Source organism: Aethalodelphis obliquidens, unplaced genomic scaffold, assembly GCF_003676395.1.
Source record: "Aethalodelphis obliquidens isolate GAN/ISIS:26980383/991018 unplaced genomic scaffold, ASM367639v1 scaffold32, whole genome shotgun sequence".
In the NCBI taxonomy this organism is placed as follows: domain Eukaryota; kingdom Metazoa; phylum Chordata; class Mammalia; order Artiodactyla; family Delphinidae; genus Aethalodelphis; species Aethalodelphis obliquidens.
The window spans coordinates 20,200,673-20,223,907 of NW_020837976.1; the positions used below are offsets into that span (position 1 = coordinate 20,200,673).

A 23,235-nucleotide genomic window follows, 5' to 3' on the forward strand; every position below is an offset into this window, starting at 1 on the left:
CCTCTGTAGGTGGTCACAAAGTACCGAGCTGATCTCCCTGTGCTATGTCTCTGCTTCCCACTAGCTAGTTATTTTATATTTGAGAATGTATATATGTCCAGAACACTCTCTCACTTCATCCCAGCTTACCCTTCCCCTTCCCTGTGTCCTCAAGTCCATTCTCTACATCTGTGTCCTTTTTCCTGTCCTGCCCCTAGGTTCATTAGAACCTTTTTTTTTTTTTTTATTCCATATATATGTGTTAGCATATGGTATTTGTTTTTCTCTTTCTGACTTACTTCACTCTGTATGACAGACTCTAGGTCCATCCACCTCACTACAAATAACTCAATTTCATTTCTTTTTATGGCTGAGTAATATTCCATTGTATATATGTGCCTCATCTTTATCCATTCAATTGTCAATGGACACCCAGGTTACTTCCATGTCCTGGCTATTGTAAATAGTGCTACAATGAACATTGTGGTACTGGACTCATTTTGAATGATGGTTTTCTCAGGGTGTATGCCCATAGTGGGATTGCTGGGTCATATGGTAGTTCTATTTTTAGTACTTTAAGGAACCTCCATACTATTCTCCATAGTGTCTATATCAATTTACATTCCCACCAACAGTGGAAGAAGGTTCCCTTTTCTCCACATCCTCTCCAGCATTTATTGTTTATAGTTTTTTTTTTTTGTTTTTTTTTTTCGGTAAGTGGGCCTCTCACTGTTGTGGTCTCTCCGTTGTGGAGCACAGGTTCCGGACGCGCAGGCTCAGCAGCCATGGCTCATGGGCCCAGCCACTCTGTGGCATGTGGGATCTTCCCGGACCGGGGCACGAACCCATGTCCCCTGCATCAGCAGGCAGACTCTCAACCACTGCACCACCAGGGAAACCCTGTTTATAGATTTTTTGATGATGGCCATTCTGACTGGTGTGAGCTGATACCTCACTGTAGTTTTGATTTTCATTTCTCTAATGATTAGTGATGTTGAGCATCCTTTCATGTGTTTGTTGGCAATCTGTATATCTTCTTTGCAGAAATGTCTGTTTAGATCTTCTGCCCATTTTTGGGTTGGGTTGTTTGTTTTTTTGATATTGAGCTGCATGAGCTGCTTGTGTATTTTGGAGATTAATTCTTTGTCAGTTGCTTTGTTTGCAAATCTTTCCTCCCATTCTGAGGGTTGTCTTTTCGTCTTGTTCATGGTTTCCTTTGCTTTGCAAAAGCTTTTAAGTTTCATTAGGTCCCATTTGTTTATTTGTGTTTTTATTTCCATTTCTCTAGGGGGTGGGTCAAAAAGGATCTTGCTGTGATTTATGTCATAGAGTGTTCTTCCTATGTTTGCATCTAAGAGTTTTACAGTGTCTGGCCTTACATGTAGGTCTTTAATCCATTTTGAGTTTATTTTTGTGTATGGTGTTAGGAAGTATTCTAGCTGTGCAGTTTTCCCAGCACCACTTATTGAAGAGGCTATCTTTTCTCCATTGTATATTCTTGCCTCCTTTATCAAAGATAAGGTGACCATACGCACATGGGTTTATCTCTGGGCTTTCTATCCTGTTCCATTGATCTATCTTTCCGTTTTTGTGCCAGTACCATGCTGTCTTGATTACTGTAGCTTCATAGTATAGTCTGATGTCATGGAGCCTGATTTCTGGGCTGTGTTTTTCTTTCTCTGGATTACCTTGGCTATTCGGGATCTTTTGTGTTTCCATACAAATTGTGAAATTTTTTGTTCTAGTTCTGTGAAAAATGCCATTGGTAGTTTGATAGGGATTGCACTGAATCTGTACATTGCTTTGGGTTGTATAGTCATTTTCACAGTGTTGATTCTTCCAATCCAAGAAAATAATATATCTCTCCATCTGTTTGTATCATCTTTAATTTCTTTCATCAGTGTCTTATAGTTTTCTGCATACAGGTCTTTTGTCTCCTTAGGTAGGTTTATTCCTAGGTATGTTATTCTTTTTGTTGCAATAGTAAATGGAAATGTTTCCTTAATTTCTCTTTCGGAGTTTTCATCATTAGGGTATAGGAATACAGGAGATTTCTGTTCATTGATTTTGTATCCTGCTACTTTACCAAATTCATTGATTAGCTCTAGTAGTTTTCTGGTAGCATCTTTAGGATTCTCTATGTATAGTATCATGTCATCTGCAAACAGTGACAGCTTTACTTCTTTTCCCATTTGGATTCCTTTTATTTCTTTTTCTTCTGTGATATCTGTGGCCAAAACTTCGAAAACTATGTTGAATATTAGTGGTAAGAGTGGGCATCCTTGTCTTGTTCCGGTCTTTAGAGGATATGGTTTCAGTTTTTCCCCATTGAGAATGATGTTGGCTATGGGTTTGTCATATATGGCCTTTATTATGTTGAGGTAAGTTCCCTCTATCCCTACTTTCTGGAGAGTTTTTATCACATGTGGGTGTTGAATTTTGTTGAAAGCTTTTTCTGCATCTATTGAGGTTATCGTATGGTTTTTATCCTTCAGTTTGTTAATATGGTATATCACATTGATTTGCATGTATTGAAGAATCCTTGCATTCCTGGGATAAACCCCACTTGATCATGGTGTATGATCCTTTTAATGTGCCTTTGGATTCTGTTTTCTAGTATTTTGTTGAAGATTTTTTGCATCTATGCTCATCAGTGATATTGGTCTGTAGTTTTCTTTTTTTGTGACATCTTTCTCTGGTTTTGGTGTCAGGGTTATGGTGGCCTCGTAGAATGAGTTTGGGAGCGTTCCTCCAAGTTTGGGAGTGTTCCTCCTTCTGCTATATTTTGGAAGAGTTTGAGAAGGATAAGTGTTATTAGCTCTTCTCTAAGTGTTTGATAGAATTTGCCTGTGAAGCCACCTGGTCCTGGGCTTTTTTTTGTTGGAAGATTTTTTTTTTTTTTTTTTTTTTTTCTGTTTTACGTGGGCCTCTCACTGTTGTGGCCTCTCCTGTTGCAGAGCACAGGCTCTGGACACGCAGGCTCAGCGGCCAAGGCTCACAGGCCTAGCTACTCTGCGGCATGTGGACTCTTCCCGGACCAGGGCGCGAACCCGCGTCCCCTGCATCAGCAGGTGGACTCTCAACCAGTGTGCCACCAGGGAAGCCCTGTTGGAAAATTTTTAATCACAGTTTCAATTTCAGTTCTTGTTATTGGTCTGTTTATATTTTCTCTGTCTTCCTCGTTTTGTCTCAGGAGGTTGTGCTTTTCTAAGAATTTGCCCATTTCTTCCAGATTGTCAATTTTATTGGCATGTAGTTGCTTGTAGTAATCCCTCATTATTCTTTGTATTTCTGCAGGGTCAGTTATTACTTCTCCTTTTTCATTTCTAATTCTGTTGATTTGAGTCTTGTCCCTTTTTTTCCTGATGAGTCTGGCTAGTGGTTTATCCATAGATTTATCTTTGCAATCACTTAACTGTTTTGTAATTATAAGTTATTTCTTCCTGGAAGTTGTAATTTTTCCCTTGATTTTCCCTGAGTTTGAGTAAGCAATTAAGTAGACTGTGGGAAAAGTGTTTCAGGAATAATTATATTTTTGATAAATCTCTAGAGCTAAGATAACAGTGCTCTGTTAGGAGGTGCCTCTCATGGTATTTTAGATTAGTACTTATGGTCCCTTTCTGGAAATAAATAAGTAGTGACATGCCATAGGGATTAATTCAAATGTTTCAGCCACTTATGCCTATTCTCATGAAGTTTATATTCTAGAGGATTATTTTTTATTTTCTTGAGAGATTTTTTTTTTTTAATAACTAGATTGTTTAAGGGAGGGTTAATAAAGGAGTTGACACTAGAGTTGAGCCCTGAATAGTATATGGCATATATCATGTTATTCCTGTTTTACATAAATATTATATTTATGTTTATGTCCATATTTCTACTTAAGCAGTCAAGCTTGGGGAAGCAAGTAGAGGATTTTCTAGACATATAACAACTATATTTAAACTTTCCTATCATTTTATGGCTTATAAATTGCTCTCTTATACATGACATTTTTTTATTTTTCACAATGCTCCCATGAGGTAGTATTCCATGTTATTTTGTACTACATAATTTATTCCGAAATTTATACTTGATACATTTTTGGCTGAGAAGTATAAAGAAAATATAATATTCCTAGGAACTTTTAAAATACTGAAATAAAATGTGTGTATGTATATTCATATTCCTTGTGGTTTTAATTCTTATTTTAACCTAAGGAACATTACATGTGTTACGTGTAACTGTGCTTACCCATAAAAATGATCGCATACAGTGTATTTAGATTTTAAGACTAAAAAAAATTGAAGCATCTAAGAGAAAATGTTTCCCTTTTCTTACTCACTCTGTATTTCTCTCTCCTGTCCCTCTTTCCCTTCCTGCTTTACTTCCTTTCTTCTGTCCTTTTTTCCCTTTTCTCTTCCATTCACTTTTTTCTCCATTAAGTCTGTGTTTTCTAAGATCTGAAAAAATTAATATACTTCTAAAGGCTTGATAGATCACTCACATGGCTGGCAGCTTATACTGTTTTTCAGCAAGACTTGTCAATCAAGGCAACCATACAAGGCTTACCCTATGGCTTGTGTTTCTCAGAGCTGGGTTTCAGAAGGAAGTATTCTAAGAGACAGGAAGTAGAAACTTTTGGTTTCTGAAGGCCTGGATTGGGAAGCTGGCAGTTTGTCACTTCTGTCATATTCTGTTGGTCATAGGAGTCACAGAACCTGCCTGGATTCAAGGGGAAAGGATATAGTTCCCATCTTAAATGAAAAGCATGTTAAAGAATCTTTAATCTGCCACACCTAGTTTTCAGTACTTTATTACCTGAGATATTTTGTATACCCTCAAGCAATTACCTCGTGTCTTTTTACTTAACTTTCTGATAGTTACTGTAAATTTTTTTACCTTGTAAATCTATTTAATAAAGAAATGTTAACTTTTTCTACTTAAAAGTATATATGCACACAACCTATAAGTATTGACTAAATTTTGAAAACCCTGCTCACTTAAAAAAAGTACTGGAACAATATTTCATAATATGTGCTAAATGTCATAGTATTGTGTCTTTTATATAATGTTCCATTTTTTCCCATGAGCTAACGAAAATATGCCTTTTTTTAATGTAAAAAAAAATAGCCATTTAGATTGTACCTGGACAGTTAACTTCAAATTAGATATTCTTCCTAATAAAAGCATTTCATATTTATTCATATCCTGATAACTGATTTGATGGCAGGCCTTCTCTTCATCTTATTTTGAATTCCCTTCTGTTTTCTATATATACTGCTGTGTTACAAAATAATTTTGTGTGTTTCAGTGAGTTTGGTAGCATTCCAGGTAATGTTGCAAGTTGAAAGCCATTTGAATTTTTCATTAGAGGATTCAGTGCTTAATAAGTTGCAACATTGTACTAGAATCTGATTGTTGGGCATTATCACATAGATGCATGTATTATAACTTTCATTTTAAAAAGTAATGTTTTAGGTTTTTGGCAAAGTGTAAGAAGAATGCGATTAGTTATGGTGACATTTTTTCCAGATTATGCAGGGTGTCAAATCTATATTATGCAAGTAAATGTGGGAACACTGATTATTCTCACACTCATATCTTTACTAGTAAAGGGAGATAGTATTGTTTAGTTGTCTATATTTCTCTGTATTTTGCTTTAAGTCAAAGTTGTTTTATAAAACCAGTTTCAAGATGTTTGTGTGTGTATCTCACATGAAGTCCAAATACTAATGAATAGCATCCTTTTGACGAGATTCTCTTGGACAGGTATAGTGTTTCCATTATAGTTAAAAAATAACTTCATTTTTCCTGAAACTCTTCTGATCTACTCTGTGCCATCTCAAATCATTCTGAATATTGTTTATATCCTCAAAATTTCGAAGGATCATCCTACTCTTGCCTCAGATACCTTTTTCAAGATGTAATCTTTTATCTTTTAAGTGTTGACATTTGAATTATTGAAACACCCCAAATTCTCATCTCCACCATTTATATATATGAAAGAGAGAAAGATCATATGCTGTCTCACTTGACTTAAAAAACATTTATTGAAATGATCATCCAACATATTTATGACCTTAACACACTGAGGCAGGGTAAAAGGCTCTTTTTCATACATTTTCCATTTCCATTGGAAAATAATCCAGTAATAACAATGAAATATTACTGAAAAACCAAATTTGATGATAAAGAGTAGTTTATAAAAACATCTTGCTGGGCTTCCCTGGTGGTGCAGTGGTTGAGAGTACTCCTGCCAATGCAGGGGACACGGGTTCGTGCCCCGGTCCGGGAAGATCCCACATGCCACGGAGCGGCTAGGCCCGTGAGCCATGGCCACTGAGCCTGCGCGTCCGGAGCCTGTGCTCCGCAACAGGAGAGGCCACAACGGTGAGAGGCCCACGTACCGCAAAAAATTTTAAAAAAACCATCTTGCTTTATCAGCAGAGACAGGCATAATTCATACAGGTCTAGTTACATGAAAATTTTAGGTCAAAAATACTGTTGCTGTGTATGTGAATCATTACTTTCCTAGAGATAGCTAAACAACTTGAAACAAAGTAAATAGTGATAAAAATTAAACTAATTGTAATTTATAATTAATAAGAAGGTAACTGGTACCATGTAACAACTCAGATGCACTGATAACACAATGTTGTTCTTTGTGAAAATTGCAGGAATTTCAGCTATCTTCATATGCATATTATCAGTAGGAGTTTTGTATCCTTGACAAGTGGCAACCAGATTTCTAAGTGAATCCCTTATTAGAGAACTCAGTGTGCTAAGTTCTAATGTGTTCTCAGTTCTCTTTACCAATATCAGATTTAATATCCTTCAGTTAAGTCACTTACTAGTCTTTTAGTGGAGAGCCTTTAGTCATTTGTGGAACTGCATATTTTACAGCAGTTTTAGAGCAGTGCTACTACAAGTATAATCCAACAGCATTAGCTTCACCTGGGCACTTGTTCGTATTACAGACTCTCAGGCCTTTTCCCTGCTGTTTGGATCAGAATCTGCATAGAGGATTCCCAGGGGATTCTTAGATGCATTAGAACACTAGAGAGGGCTTTTCAAACTTTGATATATATAACAATCACTCTCTGGACATTGCCCCTGGAGATTCTGATGCAATAGGAATGAAGTAAGGCTTAAGAGTTTGCATTTTTAACAAGATTCTAGGTGGTAGTGAAACTGTCAGTCTGTGTATCACATTTTGGGTAGCAATGCCTTAGATCAAATGTCAGTCAATTTTTCCCTAAAGCCTTTCAGATAGTAAATATATTTATACTTTTCAGGCCAGGTGGTCTCTGTTGCAACCATTCAACCAGGCCATTATAGTGCTTAAGAAATATTGAAATAAATGGGCATGGCTCTGTTCCAATAAACTTTCTTTATAAAATATAAAAACAGAGGGGGACCAATTTGGGCCATCAAGCTGTATTTGCTCATCCTTTATGTAAATGACCCTCAAGTCCCCCAGTGGCCCAACTACCAGTTTCATTCAGCATCAGTTAACATAATCTAACTATAGTGGTTTACACACGTAACAGTTATATTCTTTTTTTGTAAGAAGCCCAGATGTAAGCCATTACTGTTGTTGTTTTAACTCTTTAGGGATGTTAGTGTCAACCAAGGTCTCTGATTCTCTTGGTCAGCTCCCTCTATAAAAATGCTCACCATAAAACTACATTTGCTTTCTGGACAGGCCTAACTTCAAGTGAGGCTGGGAAATGTAGTCTTTTATGTAGGTACAGTCTTGCCCCAGAAATCTTAGTTTGGTCTTCTTTTAAGGAAGCAGTGTACATAGGATATTGTGTTTTTGGCAAACTAGTAGTCCTTGTCACACTACAGACTATATTTTGAGAATAACTGATTTGTTTAGTCAACTGTAACTGATTTGTTACAGTTAAGTGAAAATTATTAGTAGACCAGTAATATGATTAGAAGCATTTTTTTGAATGATAGTATGCTATCTTTCATTCATTCTCTACATATGGATATATTTTGAAATATATATAATATATAATTTTATCTAGAATCAGGGTATGGTGAGTTATTCTAAACAAATATACTTGAGCTTAAATATCTTGTTGAATGTTGCATCCATCAAAATAACCACTTTGGGAAGGAGGAATTACACAGAGTACAGTGCAAAAGTGGCGTAAGCAATGATGTTAGAGTCTAACTTAGGTTTAAACCCCAGCCCAGTGACCTTCGACAATCCTGTTGACTTCCAGAGCCTTAGGTTTTTTAATTTGAAGGATGATTATAATACTTAACTGACATCATTAAAAGGGTTAGACATGATGAATGTAATGTGCCTAGCTAAGAACCTAGCCTTCAATAAATTGTAACTTTGTTTATAATTATAATTGAAGATTAATCTGATGATGGATGTCATTGCTTAAGCCACTTTTGGACTTCCATAATGGCCTTCAGAACCTGAATCAAATGAACTTTAATATTAATGAATTTAGACAGGATTAATTTGGTTATTAACAGGTGGTCCGATCTTTTTTCTACATAGTGTCTGAAATAAACATGTGTTTGTAAATACTGGCATAGTCATATGTGTGTTTGCAAGTTGCATTTGTTCTTAAGTTACTAATGCGGGAAACAGAACAGAAAAAAAACGGCTTCAAACAGGTGTTGTTTGCTTAAATTTTTTGAGCACTTTCATCATGCGCCAGGTTTCCAGACTTTAGAAGAGAAAGAAAAAGAGAATAAAGGTAGAGTCAGTGACTCTGCCCCTTGTCCTGCTCAGGTAATTTTTCTTAATTTAGAGGATTATGCTGTGAACTTCATACATGCCTTTACCACTCACGTGAATTCATTTGTTTTTCTATCTGCTGGCACTTCAAGATTGTTTCTCTAAAGATTTTTTTTTTAATTCTACACTTACTTTTGTTATAGTGTAGATAAGATGGTTGTGGGATGGTTGACTTCATTATGTGTGTTTCTGCAGACACTTTTTTTTTCACTGTCATTCTTAACATATCTACTTTGAAATGAGAAACAATAGACACATGTTATAATTAAGGTTTCTGAAACCTCATTTAACTTTTGATTAAAGTGACTTTTATAATTTGACAGAATTCTACAGGGTATTTTCTCTGTTGCAAATAATAATTTGAGTTTCAAGTGATAACCTCTTCATAGAGTCAAAGATTACACATTTAATTTGAGAATTTAGGTAAGAAGTCAGAAAGAGTAGTAATCAATTTGAAATTAAAGTAGCACAAGCTGCTGTTGTATTCAGTTGTATGTATAACCTGGTTTGCATGTGTTTTTCACAGTTCTTTTGTCTTTTGTTTTTGAACTGTTATTGCAGCTGGATATTGCGTGATTACATATATTCTTGGAGTTGGAGACAGGCACCTGGATAACCTTTTGCTGACAAAAACAGGTAACAAATAATGGCTAGTAGCAAATATACATTTTATATGCCAGTGATTTTTGCCCTGGAATCTACTTCATAAGAAAATAAGTTGCATAAGTGAATTTAAATTGAAGTCCCTTTATATGGTACCTTGGAAGGACATGTCAGGGAAACTCCCATCCCTTGTAAGAACTGCTTTAGTAGAAATCCTACAGATGGTCATCTAGCCCTTACTTCTCGAAATGCCTCCTTTAGTGGGAAGCCCATAATGTATGCAAGCAGTCCAATCTCTTACTGTACAGCTCTAGTTAGAATGTTTAAATGTTCTTTCTCTTATCAAACAACACTGAACTCACATTAACCTCTATCTTTAATTCTTTACCTTTTCCCCTTGGAGTTAGGTGGAATAATCATTCTCATCCTTCTTCCTAATAACTCCTTGGCCCCATGGCTTTAAACACCATCTCTGTGCAACTTCCAAACTTACTCTATTTCAATCCATTTCATTAGCTGTTTACCTGAAATCCTAAATATTATACAGCTAGTCATAAAAGTTGTTTTCTTCCTCCACTACCTGCCTGATAAGCTGCTCCTCACTTGGTTTCCTCATCTTAATAAATAGTAACATAGTATAGTAATAGTAACTCAGTTGTTTAAGCCCCAGACTTGGGAGTCATTTTTAATTGCACTATTGGCTTCATCTTACATATCGAATCTATTATCAAATTGTATCTACTGCTCACCAAAATAAATCATGAAGTTACCCCCTCTTCATTTCCACTGCTTTTATCCCATTTGAAACCACCAATATCTTTTGCCCAAACTGTATGATTAAAATCTGAACTCTTTACTGTAGCCATTGTGGCTTGCCTACACTAACAGGTTTGAATGTATGAATGTAAAATCACTCCTGTCTTGGGCAAGTACCCTTGTTGTTTCTTCTTCCTGGGAAGCTCTTCTCTCAGATCTTTCAAGACTTCGGTGAGTAAGTCTAAGATTGAATGGCATCTTTTTTTTTTTTTTTTTTTTTGCGATACGCGGGCCTCACTGTTGTGGCCTCTCCCGTTGCAGAGCACAGCCTCTGGAGGCGCAGGCCCAGTGGCCATGGCTCACGGGCCCACCCGCTCCGCGGCATGTGGGATCTTCCCGGACCGGGGCACAAACCCGTGTCCCCTGCATCGGCAGGCGGACTCTCAACCACTGCGCCACCAGGGAAGCCCTGGCATCTTTTTAGAGTATCCTTTTCTAACTCTCCAGTCAAATAATATTTATATACCTGCCACCCCACCCCTCTCCATTACTCTCTATTTATTATTCTGTTTTGTTTTCTTTATAGCACTTATCACTAGCTGAAGGTATCTTTTTAATATAATTCAACAAATGCTTATTGAGCACCTACTATATTTTAGGTATTGTTCTAGGTGATGGGGATACCAAAATAAACAGGACAGAAATCCTAGCCCTCGTGGAGCTTGTTGACTTCTTAATCATCATCCTCTCCCATTCCGGATGTAGGTTCCATGAGAGCAGGGACCTTGTCCATGCACTTTGCCACCGTGCCTCCAGAGCCTTGAACAATACCTAGCTAAAATGTTTGATAAATCATTGTTGAATTAATTAATAAATATTTCTGTTCTTCTGTGTAGCCTTTTCTTCCATATGCCAAATAATCCAAGTTTCTTCAGCCCTTCACAGAAAATAGATTTTAAAGTACACTTAAAATAGTCTCTCAGGTAAGGACATTATGTAGTTTGTTAGTATTCCTCCAAATTTTGATACCAAAATTGAGTGTAGCCTGACTAATTATTAATATAGTAACCATGTTAATTCATGTAGTCTGGAATTTCATATATTCAGTTTTAAATTATTAGTGTGAAAAATTATCTGGTAAAATTTGCATGTGGGAACCATGTCTGTATTAATGCCAGGCAGTCCCTTTAATTACCAAAGCCTGAAGGAGTATAATCAGATTGCATTGGAGGTTCTTGCCAAATTTACTAATTTAGCAAAAGATATTTATAAAAGGTTATGCTGCTGGGCTTCCCTGGTGGCACAGTGGTTGAGAGTCTGCCTGCCGATGCAGGGGACTCAGGTTCGTGCCCCGGTCGGGAAGATCCCACATGCTGCAGAGCTACTGGGCCTGTGACCCATGGCCACTGAGCCTGCGCGTCCGGAGCCTGTGCTCCTCAATGGGAGAGGCCACAGCAGTGAGAGGCCCGCATACCGCAGAAAAAAAAAAAACATTATGCTGTGTTTGGAAAAAATTATAATTTGGAAAAAGTTTTCCTGTGTTGTTTTCTTAGCTCTCTTTTTCAGTTGAATCTTTTAACCACAAGAATCAGACTTCCAAAATAATTCCATTTGTTTTTATATTGTTATCATTATAACCACAGTGGAATTCTTTAATGTATAGAGTAACATTAGATCTATGTTATATTCACAAATCTTACTTGTCTCTTCTTCTGGAAATTGATAAATAATAGAACATTTTCTGTTGGACTTTGAGAACTGCTCTGTCTTGTGTGTGTCTGTGTGTATTGATGGGGATACTTTAAGAGTAAGATTTGGAAAGAAAGGTCTACCTAATATACTTTTTTGGCCCAGGTCATAGATACTTGTATGGAAATTGAATTATAAAATTTCAAAAACAGGTTTTAAGCTTCTTGTCACCAGTTTTCCACTAGAGGGTGCTCTAAATTTTGTTTTAAGCTTACCTAAAAATGTGCTAGATAAGAGGCACATTCTCTCTCTTTTAAAACAGCATTTCTTTGAGTTATTTCTTCTTAACTGCTCTTTAATAATTTCATACACTTATATCATACAACAAGCATTTTACATCTTCCTCACTAGGATAAGTGTTTTAAATTTTTGGATTTAGTTTGAATGAAATTGGATTGTATAAGGAAAGGCCAATTATGTCAAGACAAATGGAAGTATATAATACATTCCTCAACTTCAAGAAATTTATAATGATTTATTTTAAAATGTTTGTGTGTCTACTTATTTTTTACTAACAGTCCATATTTCAGAACAGTTTCGAGTTATATTAATTACATATGTTATAATTTGACTTTGTATAGTTTAGACAACTATTAACATTTTTTTTTTTTTTTTGCCGTACGTGGGCCTCTCACTGTTGTGGCCTCTCCCGTTGCGGAGCACAGGCTCTGGACGCGCAGGCTCAGCAGCCATGGCTCACGGGCCTAGCCGCTCCGTGGCATGTGGGATCTTCCCAGACCGGGGCACGAACCCGTGTCCCCTGCATCAGCAGGCGGACTCTCAACCACTGCACCACCAGGGAAGCCCTAGACAACTATTACATATTTAAAATGAATTTTGAAGGTGTTTCATTGCAGGAAATAGATTTCAATGCTTGTGCTTAAAAATGCCTTGAATATTATGAAGCATCTTCCACTGTATATTTTGGATCCATTATGCCTTCAACACAGACCATAACATATTAAAAACTTAGAACTTTAGATTTTCTTATATAACTCTCCAGTCTCTCAGTGTTGATGGAGCTTTTATTAATGATAAATAGCATTTCTCCCATTCTTCAAAATAAGATACCTTTTGTCTTCTATTCTCATTTTCCAGCTTGGGCAGGTTTGTGTGTGTGTGTGTGTGTGTGTGTGTGTGTGTGTGTGTTTCTTGGACAGGTTTAGATGGTTTGGAATTATAATCAGAGTACTACTGATTTGTCAGTGCCCAGTTCCCTGATATGAGAGATGGAACAGAGAGGAAGGAGACACCCAGATTTCATTTCACTGTGGTCTTTTGGGGATTCACCCTAAATACACACTGTTCCGCCTGTAAATATAGATGAGACAGAAAAGGGTCAGACTAAGAACTTCAGGAATGTGTGGAGGAAAATGTTTCACCTCTTATAGAGAATTTCAAAATCTGTACAATGGTAATGTACAAAAATGCAAAATATAAGTCTCAATTTCAGATTTCTCAGAAATTTTTTGCCCATGCTTTAATTGGTTGTGGGTATTTTTAACTTGGTTGAAGTTTCCTCAACTTGTGCAGCAGAGGGCGTTGTGTGTCTATCACAAATGTAAAAGTCTGGAAATTCCTTTGTCAATATTATGGTTTTCTACAAGCATATTTTGGGGTGAATGATATTTCACTTATTAATGCATTAATATATTATTTTGGCAAGAAACTACAAAATTTAAGCTGTGATACAGGATAGGAAAAAATGAATTTTTTTCAGAGTTGCTGTTCTTTGAGGAAGTTTTAAGAAGTTTATTCAGGGTAATTCAATTGTGGCAGGACTCAAATGAAATTAGACTTGAGTTTATCTCAACTCTTTGGAAAAAGTTTTGTTTTGCTTTTCTTTTTGAGAATTTGAGGGGGGAAAAAAAGGACCAGTATAACTGAAAAACGTGCTGTTTGTTTATGATATACAGACTGTATGATATAATTAACATATAAAATTAATATGTAAATAATTGAAAAACATTCACAAAAGAGAAGTAGGAACTGGGTATCTGTAGTAAATGGAAAGTTTTTTGTAGGTCATAAAGATGGCCTTGTTAACCTGGGCTTATCTATTTATATAGTGAGAGGAGTGGTAGCTTTTTTGTCTGTGGTGGCACTTCAGAGTAATACCCTTTGAGCCTTTTGTCAGAAAGCTCACAGCAAAGAAAAATAGTCATTTTAATCCTAATTGCACATTGCTTTCAATACATCTCCTATCCTGATCTTCTTTATCATCCTTTAATTTTATGTACAATTGATTCACTTCCCTTTTTTTAATTCTGGGGAACAATTTCACATAGGAGTTAATATGTCAGGCTCTAAAGTCAAATTCTTTGTGTTTAAGTTGCCCCTCCACCATTGTATGACCGATCAAGTTATCTAATATATCTGTGTCTCAGTCTCTTCTCCTCAATGCATAAATAATAATAGAACTCTCTCCTGATGTGAGGGTTGAATGATTTAATATGGTAGAATTTGGTATGGTACTGTGCACATAGTAAACATTCCTTGTGGGCTAACTATTACGGTTTTGTTTGTGTATTTCACCACCAAGAAATAAGAATGCCTTCCTTATTTAGCTTATTTAGCTGTTATTTGTAATCATAATTTTAGAGATAAGGAAATAATATATCTCAAAAACTTTTTCTACCCTAAAATCCAAACTCCTGTAACTTACTGCCCTCTAAAATCTCTTTTGAGTGGCTCATTATTTTAGTAGTATATGTGCTTGTTTACTCTCTGGAACATGAGAGAAAGGAGTATAAAAAGCTCTGTGCGTAGTAGGCACCTAGTAAATGCTTTGAAAATAAGTAAATGAACTAGGTTTTTTCATGTCATTTTAATCTATGCTCAGGGTTTCAGAAAAATCTGTTTCCTGTCAAAACTTAGTTTTACTACAGATTGTGGATATACTATTACTTACCAGTTTGATTTGTATTTCTCAGTTGATATATGGAAAAGAGAGCCAAGCACATAAGACCTGCCCTTTTTATCCATAAGTACTTTTTTAGTCTTTATTGATCATTACTTTAGATGTTTAAATAACGAGAACTTGTCTTCATGTGAATAATTTTCTTTTTAACATTATTTAAAATCTGATCTTTTGAAAGTTTCTTAAATATTTAGTATCAGGAAGTCAGTCTTTATGTTAACTGAAACCTATCATAAGGAAAATGTTAATTTTTGTAGAGGCTTTTTTTTTTTTTTTTTTTTGCGGTACGCGGGCCTCTCACTGTTTTGGCCTCTCCCGTTGCGGAGCGCAGGCTCAGCGGCCATGGCTCACGGGCCTAGGGCCTAAGCCGCTCCGTGGCATGTGGGATCTTCCCAGACCGGGGCACGAACCCGTGTCCCCTGCATCGGCAGGCGGACTCTCAACCACTGCGCCACCAGGGAAGCCAGAGGCTGCTTTTTTTTTTTTAAGTTTGTTTGAGAAGAACATTGTATCTTCTCATTAGAGGTAATAAAAAATGATAAAGGGCTATACTCTTTTTACCTAAGGAGGTGCAAATTACTTTATGGATAGAGTAACTTAGACTGGGTCATGAAGAATGTGTTGGATTTGTATGGGATACAAATAGAGAAAAGCACACATTCCAGTAAAATATCCGGAAGCTGAAATAAGCCATGCCTTTGCAGGTAATATATATAGGCTGGTTAGAAAAATTTGACGTCAGATTATGGAGGGAAAGCAATCTACTTCCTTTCGGATTACCTTTTATATGGCAAAGCTTAATTCAGTCACTGAAGTAAAAGTGTAGATTAGCAGTAAATTTTTTAATGTAAGTTTTTTTGGTTGTTTTTTATTTATTTATTTAATTTTTTTTTTTTTTTTTTTTTGCGGTACGCGGGCCTCTCACTGTTGTGGCCTCTCCCGTAGTGGAGCACAGGCTCTGGACGCGCAGGCTCAGAGGCCATGGCTCACAGGCCCGGCTGCTCCGCAGCATGTGGGATCTTCCCGGACTGGGGCACAAACCCGTTTCCCCTGCATCAGCAGGTGGACTCTCAACCACTGTGCCACCAGGGAAGCCCTAATGTAAGTTTTATCAGATGATATATTCCTTAATGCTGGCTAGACACTGTTTTGCTTCGAAATGAATAATTTGGGGAGAGATTACATTTTAATGTATTTTAAAGCATTCAAAGTTTCATAAACTAAAATATTAAAAAAGTTATGTTTATAGTAACCCCAGAACAAAAAGAAGTGCCAAATTTTAAGGTAATGATGTTGAACAACACAAGGAAACTAACCTAATTAGTCTGAATATGAGTTTTAATTCATTTAGGTGATTCATCTTGCCACTGTCCCTTCCATGATGACCTGACTGAGTCTGAAAGTTGTATTAGTCAGTATAAAGTAGATCAGAAGTCCTCAAGCTTCTGAGTATATTAGAATCATCAAGAGAGCCAGTTAAAATACAGATTGCTGGGCACCAGGCTCAGAGTTTTTGATTTAGTAGGTACGGAAGGGCCTGAGAATTTGTTTTAATAGCCAAGAAAACGATCAGTAATTCTCTGAAAAGGTTATTAAGATTCTTCTCCCCTTTTAAAATCCATTTCTATTTAGAGGCTTTGTTCTTTCACTTCAGTCAAAACAATATATCATAATAGATTGAAAGAAGAAGCAAATATGAGAATCCAGCTTCTCCTATTAAGCCAGACATTAAAAAGACGTGCAGGGCTTCCCTGATGGCGCAGTGGTTGAGAGTCCGCCTGCCAATGCAGGGGACACGGGTTCGTGCCCTGGTCCGGGAAAATCTCACATGCCACGGAGCGGCTAGGCCCGTGAGCCATGGCCGCTGAGCCTGCACGTCCAGAGCCTGTGCTCTGCAACGGGAGAGGCCACAACAGTGAGAGGCCCGCGTACCGCAAAAAAAAAAAAAAAAAAAGATGTGCAAAATGTAAGGCAGTGCCACTCTTCTCATTAATTATATTTTGTTTTGGAAAGTATTATTAATAGAAAACAAATTCATGTTAAAACGTTATTGAATTGTTATTTTTAAGCTAATTAATATTTTTTAAATGTCTCAGTTTCCATTTCAAATGTAGTAAATATCAATATAGGTAGTCCAACTAAGGCATTTTTGGGGTTCTGAATAATTTTTAAGAGTATAAAGGGTCCTGAGACCATGATCTTTTAGAATTGCTTTTTGAAGGCCATTGTTTTTCATCTTCAAAGGGTTAATAACTGTTCTGCTTCAGACATTAAAACAGTTCTCTAGAAGAAAAGAGTGTTTCAGGGAAAAAAAACTTTGTTTTAATGACTGTAGGAAAAATGAAAATATATAACAGTTAAATAATCGTTTTTCTTGAATGGAAATAGACTATATAATCAGAGATATAAGTAGACATGGTTTTGCCCCCTTTTCATTAGTTAGCTTAATGTTATCCCTGTTTATAAGAAGCCATCTTAACAATTGAATGTGAAGTGATAATAAATTATGTGAAAAATTTAGCAGGTGACTGTAATGTCTATGCTAATCTGTACCTATGTATGACTTATTGTACTTTGTTACTCAAAAACTAGTTTTGAAAAATATTTCCTCATTACTATACTTTTTAACTGTAAATGAAAATACCTTTAACCAAGTATATCATAAGGGTTTAACTAATAAGTGTTGGGAGCAGTGGGAGTGTAGGTGTAGGGAGCATTTTTAATTCTAAAATATAAGTTCCATTGTATCAATAAATAGTTATTCACACCCTTCTTTTTTTCTAGGGTTTGTGGTAGGGCAACAGGAAAGATATAACGTTCATGTAAGAAATAAAGGCATTCTGGGGAAAAAAATAAAATGTCAGGTTATATACAAAAAAAATTGAGAGTGGGAAACTTACTGGGGAGTAGAGTAGCAGGGAAGAATTTTTGAATTTGGGAATTGTGTGGGATTTTCAAAAAATTAGAGTCTAGTTTATAGGAGAGATTACAGGAGAGAGTCAAGTAGAAGGAATAAGCAGTGTAAAAAATGGAATAAGTACAGTTTTGAGATTGGTTGTATTTAATTATTAAATAGACAAAAGGGAAATTAAATAAATAAATAAATAAGAAACTCTACCACTAAATACTATTAATTTTGGCAGTATCTAGTCTCTTTAATCCAAGAACTACAAATGTCTTCAACTACAATTTAAAAAATATTTTCATGTCACTTATGCAAATAACAGGAAAAATTAATTAACACCTCTTATTCCCTTTATATTGCAAGGCAGGGACAAAAGAAGGTAGTTACAGTTAACATTAAGTTTGTTTTATGTACACTTTGCTCCTTGACTATTTAATGTAATAGATTTGAATAAAACCACATTCCCTGAATTTTTTTAACATTTTTTTAATTTTGTGAAGTGTATTTTAAAAATTCTTAAAAGTTTAATTTACAGATATTAAGTTTAAAAAAGCCATTCCCTTTGGTATGAGGATAAGTTTTCTTAAAACGTTGATAGCCTCTTTTCAAAATACATTCCTCTTTGAACTTGCAAAGCATAGTAATGGTTTCATAGTTAGATACTGAATCTTTTATGCCTTATAATTAAGTAGTAATCCTGTTCTTTGAGAATTTTCTTACAAGAAGGATAGAAGTATACTCTTCATTTGGAGGCAGTGATGCATAGATGACATTGGAATTCCATTAATGCCTGTTAGGAAATGAAGAAAAGTGGGGCTAGGTTTCCTATTAAAAAGCACCAAGCCCGTTAAATAAACTCTGTGTGATGGTTGATACCATTTGATACATGATTTATTAAGGGTAGCAGTTTTGAATCAAAGATTGGTCAAATAGGTTCTCTGCTCAAGTGGTGGGTATCAGTAGGAAATATATTGATAACAAAGCATTATTTAAATAAATAGAACTAAGAAAGGTTTATCTGTACCCACGATATTGTAAGCTTCTAATTTCTTAACTCTTGAAGGGTAGAATGGTATTTGTCTAACAAGGTAGATAATAAATGGGAAGTCCAGGATGAAAATAAGCAGAAAATGAAGTGCTTAGCTTAGTTGAACAGAGGACATGTGTTTAGCTGAAGGCAGTGAAACCTTTAACAGAAGTTGATCATGAACTTTTCACCAAATCATGAAAAATTCAGTGATAGCATCCTCCCTTGAACCTTAAGAGATTAGGAGATGGTGCTTTCCCAGTAAGTACCGAATTTTCAAATTACTTATTCCAAAACTGATTTCTCATCTTTTGGGAATCTTGGACTTCCCTTGGGAAATTGGTGAAGTCTGTGAACTTCCAAAAATACTGATTTCATTGTGTTTAGAGACCCTGAAGCACATTTTGGAATTCTGAAAATGTGTTTTTCAATCAAGAGCAATACGTAGGACTGTTTTAAACAGAAATGAAACCCCCCGTGTTGACATATTACATTTTATAATCTTAAATATGTACAACATAAAACCTGATCTTAACTTACTATGCATCTACTCATACATAACTGTAAAATACAAACAGATTTATAAGATAATGTTACAAACTAACAAAATTTAACCTAACAATATTAATGTGACAGAAAAGGAATACTGAAACTAAATTGCCACTTGCTAGTGTGAATATGGTATAGATAATATAGTGTGAGTTTCAATTCAGAGTGCTGTTAATGTCCTGTCCCATGCTAATATTCTTACACTACTTTCCTCGAACTGCTTCATAACCTTCATTTATTCCAGATGCTGTAATGTAATTTTCAAGGTACTCTGCTTCTGTTAGTATTAGCCTGCAACAATTAAAGTAGGTTTGTTGTTTGATACCAACCCAGTCAAAAACACTGAAATCATAGGACAGTATTAAGGAGTAAGGTAGCATCCAGATGATCCAGACTCAGCCTTTATTAATTTCATTATAGATCTTCACAGAAATGAAGACACAAAATTTTTAAAACATGACAACGTCTATAAGAACTATCAGGTTTCTAGAAGAAAATTTCTCACATCAGTAATGTTATTAAAAGTTGTCTAAGGGCTTCCCTGGTGACACAGTGGTTGAGAGTCCGCCTGCCGATGCAGGGGACACGGGTTCATGCCCTGGTCTGGGAAGATCCCACGTGCCGCAGAGTGGCTGGGCCCATGAGCCATGGCTGCTGAGCCTGCGCGTCCAGAGCTTGTGCTCCACAACAGGAGAGGCCGCAACAGTAGAGGCCCGCGTACCACACCACAAAAAAAAAAAAAAAAAAAAAAAAAAAAAAAAAGTTGTCTAAGCTGTAAAGGTGAAATTGAGATGTCATTGGTTAAATAAATGCAGAATAGCCAACATTGCATACTCCTGTATGCTAGGCAATATTCTAGGTTTCAGGACTATAACAAAAATAAATGGAACAAGGTTCTTGAGTATAAGACTCTTAATGATTCATTAAAAGTTTAGTGTTGGGGAGAAAGAGGAGTGAACAAATAATTTCAATATACACCTCAGCTAAAGTGTTTTGATAGAAATAGGTGAGGTAGGAGCCTCATTAATAACTGCTTACCAAAAGCATGCTGATTTAGGTAGCCCTAGTGTGAGCTATAGGAAGCTTTTAGCTAACCTGTTACTGCCTTTGTTTTTTGGGGTGGGGAGACAAAACCACTTTTCAATTCTCCACAGGCTCCTTGCTATCTATATCTAATTAGAATTCCTTCTCATTTCACCTCCTCCATTTGTCATTTACTATACTAGATAGATCCAGATATATCCATTTAAAAAAATTCTTAAGAGACTATTGGGGAGGAAGAAATTTTCCTCTAACCTTCTAGTTTCTTCTGGCTGGTCTAAGAACTAAATTGACATGAGATTATTGACAGATTAACAGGAGAAAAACTAAAGTTTACTAACACATGTATATGGGAGAGACCCAGAAAAACTGAATAACTCACCAAAATGGCTGAAACCCTCACCTTAAATACCATCTTTTGCTAAAGACTAAGGAGGATGTTGGGGATAGTGGTTTGACACCTCAAAGAAGGAGAGGCAATTGACAAGGAGATAGAAAAGCAAATGTTTGGTAAATGTTTGCTAGGCCATGCAGAGACAATAGGACACAAAGGAATTTTTAACAAACTTCGCTAGGTTCCTCCCTGTCTGCATACATAGTTCATACTATAATTAATCTATGGTGATAGGTCCCTTCCTGGAACAGATCCTCTACTGACATTTTTTTAGGTAGCTGGGGGAAGGTTAAGTTTCATCCTTTTGGGCCTTGATTGGTTTCAGATCAAAAATAATTTTCATGCCAGAAAGACATTTTGGGATGGCAAGTTTTGCTTCCCTATAAGACTTTAACCGATTCTCCAGTTTGAACAGAATATTTTAAACCTGGTATATCTTTTAAAAAAAATTAAGATAATTTCGATAAATGGAAAACTGGTATTCAGTGCAATAGTTACATTGATGATGGTGCAGGGGAACAAAATTAGCTACCCCAAAATGTTTCTGGCATGCAGTTTCAAGCTGAAAACAATCAAGGCCAAAAAGCCTCTGGAAGCACCTTTGACCTTGCCCCTAACTGCCTGAAGAATTTAGATAGAGGACCTATAACAGGAATAGAGCTATCACCAGAAATATCTGCAAAGAATACAGGCTAGGTTTGGTGGGCGAGACTCTTGGAAATTTAGAGTCCACTCTGTGTCCCATTGTCTCTGCAAGGCCTAGCAAACATTTGTTTCCCAAACATTTGCTTTTCCATCTTCATGCCTTCCTCACATTTGAAGTCCCAACTCCTACCCCAACATCCTCCTTTGTCTTTAGGTGAAGATGGTATTTAGGGTGAGGGTTTCAGCCATTTTGGGGAGTTACTTGGTTTTTCTGGGTCTCTTTCATGTTTACATGTTATTAAACTTTGATTTGATTTTCTCCTCTTAATCTGTCTCATGTCAATTTAATTCTTAGACCCGCCAGAGAACCTAGGAGGGTAGAAGAAAATTTCTTCCTCCTGGACAATGGCTACTTTTTCTACAGCCAGGTGATGATAATGTTTAAATCTCTGGTTAGTTGTCATTATGAGCACTCATTTGTAAGCTGTTGTTTCTCTTTGTATATGAACTCCATGTCCCAAATTCAGTACACCTTCTGTCAACTCCAGGTAATTTGCAATATAGTTTTACTGTTGTGGGAAAATAGTGCCAGTATCTATCTTGAATTTTACTTAAATTTAATATTATTATTGCCTAAAATTTGTACTTTTTATTACCCAGCCTTGGCACATTTGAAGTTCTTTCTCATTTTCAGAGTTTTATAACATTTCCAGTTTAATGTATTATTTAGTTTTTCTTTGTTAAGAAAGATGCCTGAAGAAGTTGCAGAAAATAAGATTGCTTATCTCTTTAATATTTAATTTTACTAATTTCTGGCCGTTGTGATCTCAGGTATCAGGGACATTTTAAGCATGTTTAAAATGTATTTTTTTTTTTTTTCTCGGTACACGGGCCTCTCACTGTTGTGGCCTCTCCCGTTGTGGAGCACAGGCTCCGGACGCGCCGGCTCAGTGGCCATAGCTCATGGGCCCGGCCGCTCTGCGGCGTGTGGGATCTTCCCGGACCGGGGCACGAACCCGTGTCCCCTGCATCAGCAGGCGGACTCTCAACCACTGTGCCACCAGGGAAGCCCAATATTTATTTTTGAACAAAGTTCAGTATTTAAAATTTAGAGTGATTACTGTCTATCAAGTACTGTGTTAAGTATTAGCTATATTATCTGTTTTAATTCTTCCATAGAAAGTAATTATCAGTATTAACTTGTTTTGTAGTTTAGAAAGTGAACCTTAGAAAGGTTAAGCAACTTTATAAGGATCACGTACCTGATCAAGTGAGATGTGAAAGTGTTTTAATAAAGGGCCATTATGCTCCTGACTCAGAGTGCCTGCCAGGGCATCACTGTTACCTGGGACTTTGTTACCACAACTAGAGTCAGTTCCATGCCCATTGTTGTTTATGTTTCCAACAGTGACCTAATGATGGTGTATAAAGTTCACAGATAACAGTGTTAATGCTCAGAGGAAGGCATAGACAGAAGGGTATAGCTTAACATTTTAACTGGATAGAGTCACTATCAAAAAATATTTTGCAAGATGGCAAAAGTGTGTAAAAACTCAATATATGTGCCTCAAGAACAATGGCTTGTGCCATTGAAGGAAAGAAATCGAAGCTTCCCCAAAAATGATGGAGGATAGGTTTCCACATAAAACAGGTCAGAATGCATTACAAGATAAATGAGAGTGGGCAGGTTGCATTAGGGAAATTTTGAGTTGGCTTTTTAAATGAATTCATTTCTTTTTTTCTTTTTTTTTATTGGTTCACATGGCTTTATTGGATGAAAATAAGTAAAATGAGCAAAAATAAGAGAGTTGTTAACAAGAATTTTTGCAAAATATTTCAAGCACATAGCTACTACATCAGTAAAAGTACTGAACAATTCATTTGGATAATGTCGCAATCATGCTCCTATAGTTAT

At 36.3% G+C, this 23,235-nt stretch overlaps 1 protein-coding gene across 5 annotated transcripts in view; it reads left to right on the forward strand.

Annotated features, from left to right (window-relative positions):
* Positions 1-23,235, forward strand: part of PIK3C3 (phosphatidylinositol 3-kinase catalytic subunit type 3) — a 157,737-nt gene that overhangs the window by 106,481 nt on the left and 28,021 nt on the right. For 4 of the 5 annotated variants that reach the window (XM_027127842.1, XM_027127843.1, XM_027127846.1 and 1 more), the window contains one exon: positions 9,293-9,367. In XM_027127842.1, coding sequence (XP_026983643.1) covers positions 9,293-9,367 — 75 coding nt within the window. Of the gene's footprint in view, positions 1-9,292; positions 9,368-10,222; positions 10,404-23,235 lie in introns of those variants that run through there. The other variant, XM_027127847.1, reaches the window with a different exon arrangement.